The sequence below is a fragment of the Ceratosolen solmsi genome, unplaced genomic scaffold (assembly GCF_000503995.2).
Source record: "Ceratosolen solmsi marchali unplaced genomic scaffold, CerSol_1.0 scaffold23, whole genome shotgun sequence".
NCBI classification, from domain to species: domain Eukaryota; kingdom Metazoa; phylum Arthropoda; class Insecta; order Hymenoptera; family Agaonidae; genus Ceratosolen; species Ceratosolen solmsi.
This window is the reverse complement of record NW_011948430.1, coordinates 3,579,388-3,593,280: the sequence shown is the minus strand read 5'-3', so window position 1 is coordinate 3,593,280 and position 13,893 is coordinate 3,579,388. Positions and strand designations below refer to the sequence as shown.

The window sequence follows — 13,893 nt, the reverse complement described above, 5'->3', positions numbered from 1 at the left end:
AGGACAATGTCGTTGATGCAACAAGGGACGCAAAGGACAAAATTGTTGATACAGCAAATGATGTTAAAGTGAAAACTGAGAAGACCGTGAAGGAGGTTGCTGATTCAACGGAAGCTGCTGCGAAAAAAGCTAAAGATAAAACTGGCGGATTCTTCTCTGGAATTTTCAAAGGCGCGAAACACGCAGCCGACGAAGTTGCAGACGACGTGAAGGAATTTGCTGAAGAGACTAAACAAGAAGCTATTGAAGAAGAAGAAAAAGCTAAAAGAGCAGCAGAGAAAGCGGCCAAGGGTCTGAAAGATGGGGCTGAGAAGGTTGTAGATGACGTCAAGAAAGGAGCCGAAGCAGTTGGAACAAAACTTTCAACAACTGAGAGAAAAATCGAACATGGCTTGGGCGACCTCAAAGATAAAATTGATGATACTGGAAAGAAAGCTGCTACAAAAGTTCACGACGTAGTCGAGGATGTGAAGGACACGAGCAAGGCTGCAAAGGACAAAGTCGTCGATACAACAAGAGATGCAAAGGACAATGTCGTTGATGCAACAAGGGACGCAAAGGACAAAATTGTTGATACAGCAAATGATGTTAAAGTGAAAACTGAGAAGACCGTGAAGGAGGTTGCTGATTCAACGGAAGCTGCTGCGAAAAAAGCTAAAGATAAAACTGGCGGATTCTTCTCTGGAATTTTCAAAGGCGCGAAACACGCAGCCGACGAAGTTGCAGACGACGTGAAGGAATTTGCTGAAGAGACTAAACAAGAAGCTATTGAAGAAGAAGAAAAAGCTAAAAGAGCAGCAGAGAAAGCGGCCAAGGGTCTGAAAGATGGGGCTGAGAAGGTTGTAGATGACGTCAAGAAAGGAGCCGAAGCAGTTGGAACAAAACTTTCAACAACTGAGAGAAAAATCGAACATGGCTTGGGCGACCTCAAAGATAAAATTGATGATACTGGAAAGAAAGCTGCTACAAAAGTTCACGACGTAGTCGAGGATGTGAAGGACACGAGCAAGGCTGCAAAGGACAAAGTCGTCGATACAACAAGAGATGCAAAGGACAATGTCGTTGATGCAACAAGGGACGCAAAGGACAAAATTGTTGATACAGCAAATGATGTTAAAGTGAAAACTGAGAAGACCGTGAAGGAGGTTGCTGATTCAACGGAAGCTGCTGCGAAAAAAGCTAAAGATAAAACTGGCGGATTCTTCTCTGGAATTTTCAAAGGCGCGAAACACGCAGCCGACGAAGTTGCAGACGACGTGAAGGAATTTGCTGAAGAGACTAAACAAGAAGCTATTGAAGAAGAAGAAAAAGCTAAAAGAGCAGCAGAGAAAGCGGCCAAGGGTCTGAAAGATGGGGCTGAGAAGGTTGTAGATGACGTCAAGAAAGGAGCCGAAGCAGTTGGAACAAAACTTTCAACAACTGAGAGAAAAATCGAACATGGCTTGGGCGACCTCAAAGATAAAATTGATGATACTGGAAAGAAAGCTGCTACAAAAGTTCATGACGTAGTCGAGGATGTGAAGGACACGAGCAAGGCTGCAAAGGACAAAGTCGTCGATATAACAAGAGATGCAAAGGACAAAATTGTTGATACAGCAAATGATGTTAAAGTGAAAACTGAGAAGACCGTGAAGGAGGTTGCTGATTCAACGGAAGCTGCTGCGAAAAAAGCTAAAGATAAAACTGGCGGATTCTTCTCTGGAATTTTCAAAGGCGCGAAACACGCAGCCGACGAAGTTGCAGACGACGTGAAGGAATTTGCTGAAGAGACTAAACAAGAAGCTATTGAAGAAGAAGAAAAAGCTAAAAGAGCAGCAGAGAAAGCGGCCAAGGGTCTGAAAGATGGGGCTGAGAAGGTTGTAGATGACGTCAAGAAAGGAGCCGAAGCAGTTGGAACAAAACTTTCAACAACTGAGAGAAAAATCGAACATGGCTTGGGCGACCTCAAAGATAAAATTGATGATACTGGAAAGAAAGCTGCTACAAAAGTTCACGACGTAGTCGAGGATGTGAAGGACACGAGCAAGGCTGCAAAGGACAAAGTCGTCGATACAACAAGAGATGCAAAGGACAATGTCGTTGATGCAACAAGGGACGCAATGGACAAAATTGTTGATACAGCAAATGATGCTAAAGTGAAAACTGAGAAGACCGTGAAGGAGGTTGCTGATTCAACGGAAGCAGCTGCGAAAAAAACTAAAGTTAATATCGATACTATGGTTAATGTTAATCCTGAAATTCCGAAATCCAAATTGGATAGCTCCACGAAATTCTCGTCTAAAAAGCACAAGGAAAAATCTGGTGGCTTTTTATCTGGTATATTGAAAAGTGCAAAACAGGCAGCTGGAGAGGTTGTTGATGATGTTAAAGAATTCGTTGAGGAAACGAAACAAGAAGCACTCGATGAAGAAAAGAAAACTAAGAAGAATACGGAGTCGATTACTACACCGGTTGAAGTAGAGAATAATAATAATCCGTTAGAAGTTTTATCAAATGTAGATAATGTAACTACGAGTTTTGCGTCAACCGATCATAAGAATACTAAGGATCAGTTTAAGAAAATGGCGAGTGAGCCTGTAAATGTAAGTGCTAATGCCAATGATAGCAAATCCGAAGATGTAAATAAATCGTATAAGCGAACGGTAATTAGCATAACTGATAATGTAAGGAAATGTAGTCCTGTACAAATTTCAAGCGCTGTGACTAGTAACGAATTAGATAACATAGCACCTCGCTCTTTACATGAGTCTAACCAATCCGTCGAAGATAAAGATTCATTTCTTTCAAAAAAGACTGATTGTATAAATGTAGCTAATACGAAAAATGCTACCCTAGTTTTCCTTGATGACGCACGAAATACAGCAAATTTAAGAAACGAGCCATTTCCTATTGTGGCCAATTCCTCGAGTTCAGAATCAAATTCGGGTAGAAGTTCATTAGAGCGTGATCCAGTCGGTAAAACTGAAAGGGATATAGTAAAAAAATCTAAAAAAGGTGGTGTTGTATCTAGCATTGTAAAGAAGGCTCGAGGTGCAACCCATAAATTAGTGAAAGAGGTTGATCACGCAACTGAAGGTATTAGAGATGCAACGGGAAAATTCTGGGAAGATACAAAGAATGAATCTATAGAGTCTAGACCGTCTGGTAGCTACGATGTAAGTTCAGGCGTCAGTGATTCACATAAAGTGAAAAACGACATTGCTTTAGAACCAGACATAATTCCAGGGTCTTCGAATATTTGTACGACAAACGTTATACGTAAAGTAGAGTCACGCATTCCACAAGAGGTTAAGTCTTACCAAGAGATACAACGGTCCGATATTCAAATTAGGGAAGAGTTAATTACAATAGTTGAAAGAGATGTTTCTAGTAGCTTATTGCATTCTGAACCTCACGCACATCAAACCGTTACCACAGTCATAACAAAGTCTGTGCGTTCGGCGGCGACCCCACCACCCATCTCTGCCGAGTTCACTGACAATAGCAGTAAAGGTACCTTGCAATAATTGTGTTATATACGTACATATATCACACATACATATATATATATATATTATATACCAGCTGTGTGTAACATGATTAATTAAGTTAATGCTTTTTGTAACCTTAGTTCACATATATCATATGTGATTCTAAAAACTATTACTGCACTCTTATCTTTATTTGGACATTGGCAAAACATTTGTAAATATTTGTTTATGAAGTGTCTCAATGTAGTAATGGAATTTTAAAATCAATTATTCATTGTATCAATCGACGAGCAACCACCCATTTGACTGTATTTTCATTTTTAACAATGACTAATAACTTCTTTAATCTTGATCATCGCTCTTTAATTAAGATCAAGACATTATAAACATGTTATAAATGTCCAAGATTAAAGACAGGTCTTGATTTTCAAAATCCGAAAATCCCAATTTCATATCTAGCGTCTTTTCATTAGTTTTTATGTCACACAAAACACAATATATTGTAACGACTTTTGTGACTATAATTTTAACAGCTTTTTTTTACCTGAGTTTGATGCATGATTCCAGGTTTTCGTGATGTTTCGCGCACCTATCGGCCAGAGTTGGAAAATCAATTATGAAATGATACGCCTTTATCACAATTTTCTTTTTTGACAAATTTTACATATTATTTTTCCCCTATCTATTCTTTATTATTTAGCTAAACATAAACATCACAAATTCAAATATTTTAAAGTAAGTAATAATTTCATTCAAATTAACAGGAAGCCACGGTCTAGTGAAGCATTATACAAGATATGCCATGCAGGGAAACATCATTCATCCTAATATCTGTTAATCACTGCTTTTGATGTTACAATAATCACTGCCAGTGAAAATAATGTGGCTTGTTTGTGTATTACAGATATTACGCAGGAAGCAACCAAACGGGCACAACTCCTAACTGATCATGCACGTTCGCTAAATCAAACAGGTGATATATTTATTATAAACGATACATCAAATCATCTGTCATGATGGAAACACAAAACTGATTTAGGTCGAAGGATCAGTATGTTTAATACGTCATATTAAATTCATATTTTGGTGCCCTCGGTTATATTTAGCTTTATCTTCTATAGTTGGCACATGCTGACGCTTCCTACACTAACTTTATTGTATGTCACTTTATTCAAAAGGTACTCGGTTAAGGCGTTAGTACCGTAGTAAACTAATTAACTTCATCTAATGATTATACGTCATTAACGTAGCGAATTCAAATACTTTATAAGTAAATTTACTTTACCGCATAATATTTAAAGATATATTTTTCAATAAATTTTCAGTATTTCATTAAATGAGCCTTTCTGCGTACCTTTTGATATATATATATATATATATATATAACAAAAAAAAATTTTTTTTTAAAAAACAGCAACATGCAAACATCTAGACATAACTCATTAAGTGTTTTTAATGATTAATCCTAACAATTTGTTCATATTTACTAATTTAAACTCGACTTACATAGATTCATGATATTCAATCCTTCTTTCTAGTTCATTCATTGTTTGAAAAATCACACTTTAGACATAGAATTTTCAAAACAGATTTCGTTCTGTTTTTGAGCCCCTTTGCAGATGGGCTAGAATTAACATTTTTAGTGTGTATCAATGTGCTTTATGTCCTTGCTCCTGTTCTTGTCCATGTCCTTTTGGATGGGTCAGGGCATGATTCGGCTGAGATTGATGGAACTGTAGAGAGGCATGTTTCTTCAACTTCTACAAAGCACCCTGTTCCTGTACCTCGACAATCTACTACAATCAAGACATCATTAAACATAAGTGGCTTGAAATTAGATTTGAAGAATGAGACTTTACAGAAACATTTGGAAAACCCGTCGACAGTTACGGAGCTAAAGAAACAATTGTATAAATCTCCCACTAAAAAAGAGGCTCTGATTATTGACAATAAATTTATGAAAGAAATTGTCGGTACTGACAGTATAAGAACAAAAGTGCCTGAGAGAGAGGAGATTTTAAACGATAATATGACGAATTATTCTGATTTATACGAAACACAACAGCGCGAATTGCTTTCCAATCAAGATAATCGAATGAATGAAAGTGCGGATCGATGTAACCAAGTTTCTTCATACGTTATGAAATCATCGACTAATGAAAGATCAGAAGACACTTGTGACTTCGAAGGTGCAAGAGATCCCAATATAGATAGAACGTCGAATAGAACGATCACCGAAACAGGAACTAAAAAATATTTTTCGGACGATAAGCAGGAATCTTGGGGAAAGATGAGTAGCTCTGGAGAGGCGAGTATCTCGGCAGAGTTGTGGGAAACTCAATTTCCGGTAGACATTTCGCCAGTTTCGTATACAGATGATAACTATGTTAAAAATGGCTCGATCCAGGGAACAATTAGCGATACAGATAGCGATGGTTCTTCTCATTATAGAAGAAAATCTCCGAATAAGAGGCGCAGTTATGGAAGCTCCAGTGGTTCAGATGTTGCACTGCACGAAGGGGCTGAACTTTCCCCAATGGAGGATGATCAAGGTACCTCACTCACAGCTAATGTTATAAGTAAGCAATGTATATGTCCCGCTAATCCGTAAGATATCATCGCATAAATGTACGTTATAATATAAATAACCATTGCATTGTGTTTGTTTGGTGGCTTAAAATTTTTAATAATAATAATAATAATAATGCCTACGATCCTGCTTTAATAGAAAATATTTAATATCCAAAATGAACAATTTTAGCTAATAAAGTTTGTATAAGCTTGAGCTACTATGCCTTTTAAGTATTGCATATAACAAGCTTAAGGTACTTTACTAAACTTGGTCAAAGCTTTGCATGTTATAAACTATTATTAACAGAAACTCTTTCGATAGTAGTTAATGTAATAAAATTTGTATACTTTGTAATATAGAATTAGTAAAGTGTAGTCTGGCATAAATTTCCATCAATTCCAGTAATTGTTATAATATAAGAATAGCTATTGTAAAATTCTCCAAATTGATGGCGTTGGTTAAATGAATTATTACGAAGCCAACAGAAAAACAAAGCTTGTACAAGCTGATATTATTTATCAGCACTTTATGTGATTTTTATTACTATCGAAGAATCTGGTTTTTTTTTTCAACGTTGGTTGATCGCAGGTGCGTCGGGTGTGTCACATTAGGCGTCACATTGTTTTGTTTTGCGTTGAAGTTCATGTATCAATTCTACGAAGCCTTCTTGCTGGGAAAATTCGGGGACTCTTCCAATATATGAGGGGCGCTTCTGGTGCAGCATATCATCATTCATCATTCCTGTGTGCGCTTTTTGAATCTTTCGGATTGACAGTTCTCTTACTTTGATGATATATAACATTTTCCTTCTGAAATAACTGAACTGAGCATTTCTTTTTATTGTATGGTCAATTATCAATCCGAAATTACCGTGAAATTATTGAAAATTTTGAGAAAATTATAAGAAGAATGATATTTACGTGGCAGAACAACGTACTTGTATAGGATCAGAGAATTCAAGTCGACAAAATGGTCACGTTAAAGCGATTCTAGGATCAATATCTGGAAAGGAGAATAAAAATTCCAGATGCACGTATGGGATGATTGCATCTGTTTCACTTTTGGTGGCCCTACTAGCTGTACTTTTTGTTCTGGAGCCAGAAACTTTTCAAAATGTCACCAGCATCTTTTCTAGTCATTCCGTAATGGATACTGGGTACGTGAATTATTTACCAATTACTTTAAATCGTAATATAGCTTAATTACAATATAATCAATCATATTGAAAGGTAAGAGTTAACAATATAATATATAAAATAGCAAACAAGCTTTCTTTTTCTGATGCATCAGACTGTATATTTTGTATATAAGTATGTATGGATAATCAAACGTAGTGCATGATGGTATAAAATTTATATTAAATTAGCATGGGAAGCAGTTTCGTATATTTTTATAAATTCTCTTACTTTAACTCTCTTGGCGAATTCGTATTTTGACATTGTAGTTGGCGCATACAATATACACAATAATATTATATCCACGACTTCTAATTCCCAATAATATTCTTCTAATAATCACGATATTTTTTTTTTTTAACAAAATAAAGATAAAGCTAAAACGTAGAGGGACCAACGACAAAGTTGATTGTAGACATTCTTAGGATTATTAGGCGAATGTATTAAATTGTGGAATATTTAATTTTAATAATGCATACACGTTAACCAAAACGTTATTTCACTTTGTAAATTACATTTATAATATGGAGTCTTATAGATAAAAGTACAACTTTACTGCCTAATGTTCGTCTAACAATACTAATCTGGTAGTTCTATTTAATGGAATTTATTTTATAAAAGAAAGCTGCATTTTATTTCATCATTACCTCTTTACATATGAAAAATACTAACTTAATGCGATATATTGTTATTATTTATCAGACTGAAGGCTATGTCTTCGCAAATACAAGTTAGCTATATTAAATCCGGGAATATTTAAATAATTGCTAAAATGCTTTACTTATATATTCGACAGCTTTTGTCATTTATATCTCACAAGCTCGCTGCGTGTAGCACTGGTATCTTATTTTTATATTATATTATATTATATATATATATAAAAGAAAAGAAATTGTACGTTCAAAGGTAAAAAGAAAAAAAAAAGAAAAAAAAAACGAAAGCTACAAGCGATCCTTCGAACAAAGTAAGTTTTTCTGTCTTGTAAAAAAACAGAGATCCTACTTTGAAAACTTAGATACTTCATCATCATACATTTTCATTTCATCTTTAGTAATATCTTATACATTGATAATCTATATTATTCATATCAATAATAACTTGTAATAATGAAATAAAATTTTTATATTTGTAATATGTAATAATCGAAATATGTTTTTATTTATTTTTGTTTGTTGTTTTTTTTTTTATCGAAGGAAAAGCTTTATTTAATAAGCTTCAAAATAAAGTAAATTTATACTTTATTTTTAATAAAAATATAGAGTATTACATATAAAACTTGCGTAGATTGCATTTAAACTTGGCTAATTGAGTAAAGCATAATGCGTACGATTTGCATTGTCAAATGTTTAGTAATGTTGTTAATTTTTTTATATGTGTCTAGTACCAAACCCTTGTATGGGCATGATGTAAAATTGACATATATAGTACGTCTAAATGAATGGAATAATTTAATATTGATATATAAATACATTTATTTTGCGTATTTGTTTATATTTCGTAAAATACATCAGCACTTGAAAGGTAAAGGATTTTTCTCACTAGTTTGTATTTGATCTTTGTGCTTGTTTTTTTTTTTTTTTATACAGACAATGACTTTTTACAACAAAGCGAGCCAACTTTCATGGAAACAATTACAACCGAAACCAGTCCTGAAACACATGAAAGGTAATACTTCAATTTCATATGAATTATTATTATTATTTTTATTGACGCAAATGTTTTTTAAATAAATTTTCTTACACTAAATAATTAGCATTCTTACTGTAAAATGAAAAAAAAAAAATATATATATAACTTTTAACTTGCATTTAATTCAATATAAAAATTATCTTTAATCTTATTGATTGCCTAAGTAATATTAAGTGACTTATATTGAATTTTAAACTTACGTGGAAAGTTTTTTTTTAGATATTCTGGCAAGAAGACGCTTAAATAATCGACAAAAATAAGGCTACTAAAGTTTTATGTTATGTTTATGAATAAAATTACATAATTATCATTAACGACGTATAAATGTGATTTTATTTCTGTTCATAGAATAATGAGAGTTACGAGAACAATTACGAGTTCGGTGCCTGTAACGGGTGAGGATACTGGAGATAGCGACAATCTGCACGAGTCAGTGAAAAAGATTGTCGATCAATTCATGGCGGAGGAGCGAAAGGCCCAATGAAGATGTATCTCCGAAAATCGCAGCTAAATGAATAAGGAACGCTTTATACATAGAATAAATAAACAAACAAACAAACAAACAAACAAACAAACAAACAAACAAAAGACAAACAAACAAACAAACAAACAAACAAACAAACAAACAAACAAACAAACAAACAAACAAACAAACAAACAAACAAACAAACAAACAAACAAACAAATAAATCAATATGCGTACACACGCGCCCGCGCACATGCATACATACATAAGCACGTGCATACACACCAACATATACATTCAAATGTATATAAGTGTGTGCGTGTGTGTGTGCGCGAGCGAGCTTATGTATGTAGGGGCCTGTGTGCATGCGCGCGCATGTGTGTGTATGCGCGCGAGGGTGTGTGCTTGTGTGTAATATAATATGCATTGACGAACGGAAGGACAAAATTTGTAATTGCGCCTATGAAATTTCGTTCTCTTGGCATATATTATATATAAATAAAATATTATGGCGTGGTGTTACCACGAATGTAGACAGGAATGACTAATTTTGGCCTAGAGTCGTTTATTACTTTGTAAATGAGTAAAAAATGCCACAAAAACCAAAAAAATATTACAGTTTTATCCACAAAGTTAATAAACAAGCTTTTCTCGTTGCCCTGTCCTGCTCTCTAGCCTTATTTGTTCGCGCGACGATAACTTATAGCTAGTTTGACTAGCTTTGCTACGCTAGTCTCCCACTACGTCAGCCCGTCCATGTAACGTTTCATTCGAATAAAAGCAATGAAAGTCAAAAAACAAAACAAAAAACAAAAAATAAAAAACAAACAAAAACACAAAATAAAACACATAAAATATACAGAGAATAAAGGGATGAAACGACGAAGAGTGCTGAAACGTTAAAAAGAATTGTAGTACTAGAATCAAGTTGTAAACAGAATCAAACTTATAACACATAACATTTGAATCGAGTACTATAAAGTCGATTCGATGATTTAATGACAATTGTAATCGACGTACGGACGATCGTTGTTAATTTGTGACTTTAAGATTCTATTATGAGCTTCGGCTTTCGGTGAACGAAATAAAAAAAACGAAGATTATATATTATGCTTTCCCGCGCAATCGTATAATGTTTCTAAGAGAAAAGCGTTGAGCAATTATATATGTATGCAAACTTGCCATTCCACAAAGCAAAAAAGCATAAAAATAAAGCACAATAAATAGAGATCCTATTTATCATTTAACTATATTGCTATGATTATAATTGCAGATTTCTGATTTGAGGCAATGGCAAGGCATCGTGTTTTTAACGATCGAAGCGACGAATAATTATGTACATTTGACTTATTTAATGGTATATGCCTAACAATCTTTTTCATTGTGTATATTTATAATTACTTTTAGTCATAAATTATATATATATATATATATATATATATATATATATATATATATATATACATGTACGATTTTGCTATTGTAATAATTATGCAATTTTATGGCATGGTGAATATTTTTATTATTTATAGAACGATGGAGATAAGGTGATTGTTTTTTAAATGTTAAACTTTTAATCTCTTGATGCTGAAAATTGGATATATTTAATGTTGGATATAATTAAGAAAATTAACAATTTTGATGACCTTGAAGGATTAAGAATATTTGACTTTATATCGTAAGAGACGTTAGCTTTTAATGTAACAATGTCAAGTAATTGACAAAATCGCGATATTAACGAGAGGAAAAATAACGTACGAAATATAAAATTATCTTTAGAAATCTTCTAGTATAAAGATATTATATTAATATACAAGATATTATATTAAAATGAATTATATCTACAAATTCAAAATTTATAAATTATAATGTATAATGTCCACTGTGCTGCATTCAAAATAGACTTGCCTAGAGCCCGCCCAAACTAAGGACCAAAGGCACAATCACATGATACTAATAAAGTCTTAAAAATGCTTCTACTAATACGTATTTCAATATGTAACACACAAAACAACGCCTTCTCATCTATAATATATTAATTTTATTTTCTTTCAACTCGTCATGCCACATTAAAAAGACTCAACACTGCGATATCAATTTTGTTTATAAGAAAGTTTCTGTTATATGCGGTGTAGATCATTCATCGAGATGTAGCTGTAGAAGAAACTTTGTAAGAGATATTCGTATATTTTCTCTCTCTCTCGTATAACTATTTTCTCCCCTACTTTGATCTAAAAATTGCATATAAAATTTTAATGTTTTTCTTTTTCCTTTTGTATTAAAGTAAATTTCAAAGGCATTTATTATTGATGAAATATTTATAATATTTATTAATAATATTTATAATTTATTATTCATCTATTATGTATGACAATTCAAATTTAAAAAATTGAATTCTTCGCTGTCTTCTAAATATAGGAACACGATTAAAGTTTGAACTACAATGATGTTATTTCATTTGCATAATTCATTCTTTACAGACAAGTATTTTTATTATAAATACAATTTGGATACTTTTTCATTTGCAACGGTCAATTTGTTTAATTTATTTGTATCTAATATTTTAGTAACAAATTATGAATCCTCAAGCAGGTTTTAACAATATAATTGCAATAATATCATATATCGTTGAACATTTTGAATTAATATTTTTAATTTTCTAAACAATCGTTATAAATGATGGAATAACAAAAATCATTATTTAATAAGTCATTGTTCAATAATGAATGGAAAGCTTAAAAAATAGTTAGAGATAACAAAAAATTATTTATTTATTTGTAATAAAAAGACAAACGATAGCTGTGCAATGCGATATAGCTTAGAAACTAAAATATTTTCAATCTATTTAAAAATATATCTAAAAGAATACTTAAAAATTACAAAAAAGTATAAATCACAAAGGGTAGTGCAAAGAATATCTTTAATTTTATTTTATTTCGTATATTAATAATTCGCGATACGGTAAGTATTATTTATATTATTTATATTATTATGAAAATGATTATTAAATTACCCATTTCATCTAGAACTAACAATGTCTTTTTTTCAATAATTATTAGAAGCATTAAAAATATTTTTATACAACTATTTATAAAAATTCTTGATTATAGGAAAAGTTTATGTTCAATGGGCCGACGATGGTATTTTCACTGAAGCGTGACATGATTCGTTTAATCCATATAGAATATTTAGATAGAACTTCTCCTAACAATAATTAACTTACTTTCGAATAGATAATTTTTATAATCTATATAATTAATCGTCGGATTATTAGAGTTTAAAATGAAGTAATAAAATACTTTTTTATATTTTATGTTCACACGTTGAATTAATTATATCACACTGAAAACAGAATATATGTAAAAAATTTTTTATTTAAAAAAAAAATATTAAAAACAATTTTAATGACGAAATTTTTCAATTGTTTTTAATAATTATGATGCAATACCATACCAGTTATCCAGCTGATATCATTATTGAATTTAACTGCGACAGTTATTGTGTAGTCTTATGAGTGGTGCATAAAGTAAATCAACCGATTGTTCACAAATACTGCAAAAAAGCTGTATTACTTCATTAAATCATATCATTGGTTTGTATATTATAGATAAAAGGTAAATAATGTAAGCTTTAAAACTTATACTTTGTAGAAAGTTTTGCCAATTACAAAAATTTGTTATGTAAATGTTTGCTTAAGAATAATAAAAAAAAAAAAAAAAATTTTATTCAATTTTACTCTTGTTATTCTATATTCTATGTTAAAACTAATATTTTATTAACCTTCTTATGGTATGTCAGAGATAAAAATTTTGATTATTCCATTATTTTGTTATCGCTTTAATCATCTAACTTTCTAATATATTTTTATTTAAATTTGATGTGTTAATTAATCGACATACGTTTAAAATTAAAAAATTAGTGAAGTATAATTATATATAATTATATATAATGAAGATAATATTTAAAAATAAATTTTAACATTTGCTGGTTTTTAATTTCAACGTTTACTAATAAAACTATTTGAATTTATAAAAATTGTATACTTTAGATATTTAAAGATCATATATTGTTGATTAAGGTTTATTAAGTAAATTTATTAAATAAAGAAAAAATAAATAACTTTTTTCTGAGTATTCTGATATTTATTGTTAATTATATATTATTATAAATACAAAACTTCAATTAGATAAATAAAATTAATTTTAATCTACAAAACTAACAAATAAAACATAATCAATAATTGAAAATACTTGGATCGTGACCAAAGAATTTATAGTATATATCTATAATCACCTTGATGTTTGTTATAAATGACCTTCAATTATAAAGCTTTTAAAACAAATGACCAAGATTTAAAAATATTTCTTATATACACAATGAATTTTTTGTTCTGTCACAATTTCATTCCATATTTATCCAATCATATAATCACTTCAATCTTGCATTTAAAAAATAATAAATTAACAAAATAATATTTAAGTTTTTTTATTGATTTCAGTTATTTTAACTGATACACCATAC

At 31.4% G+C, this 13,893-nt stretch overlaps 1 protein-coding gene across 1 annotated transcript in view; it reads left to right on the top strand.

Annotated features, from left to right (window-relative positions):
• LOC105364030 (ankyrin-3) overlaps positions 1-9,476 on the top strand; it is an 84,016-nt gene extending 74,540 nt beyond the window's left edge. The window contains exons 32-34 of the mRNA XM_011501871.1: positions 4,375-4,443; positions 8,804-8,882; positions 9,255-9,476. Coding sequence (XP_011500173.1) covers positions 4,375-4,443; positions 8,804-8,882; positions 9,255-9,390 — 284 coding nt within the window. The 3' untranslated portion in view covers positions 9,391-9,476. The remainder of the gene's footprint in view (positions 1-4,374; positions 4,444-8,803; positions 8,883-9,254) is intronic.
• The last annotated feature ends 4,417 nt before the right edge of the window (positions 9,477-13,893 follow it).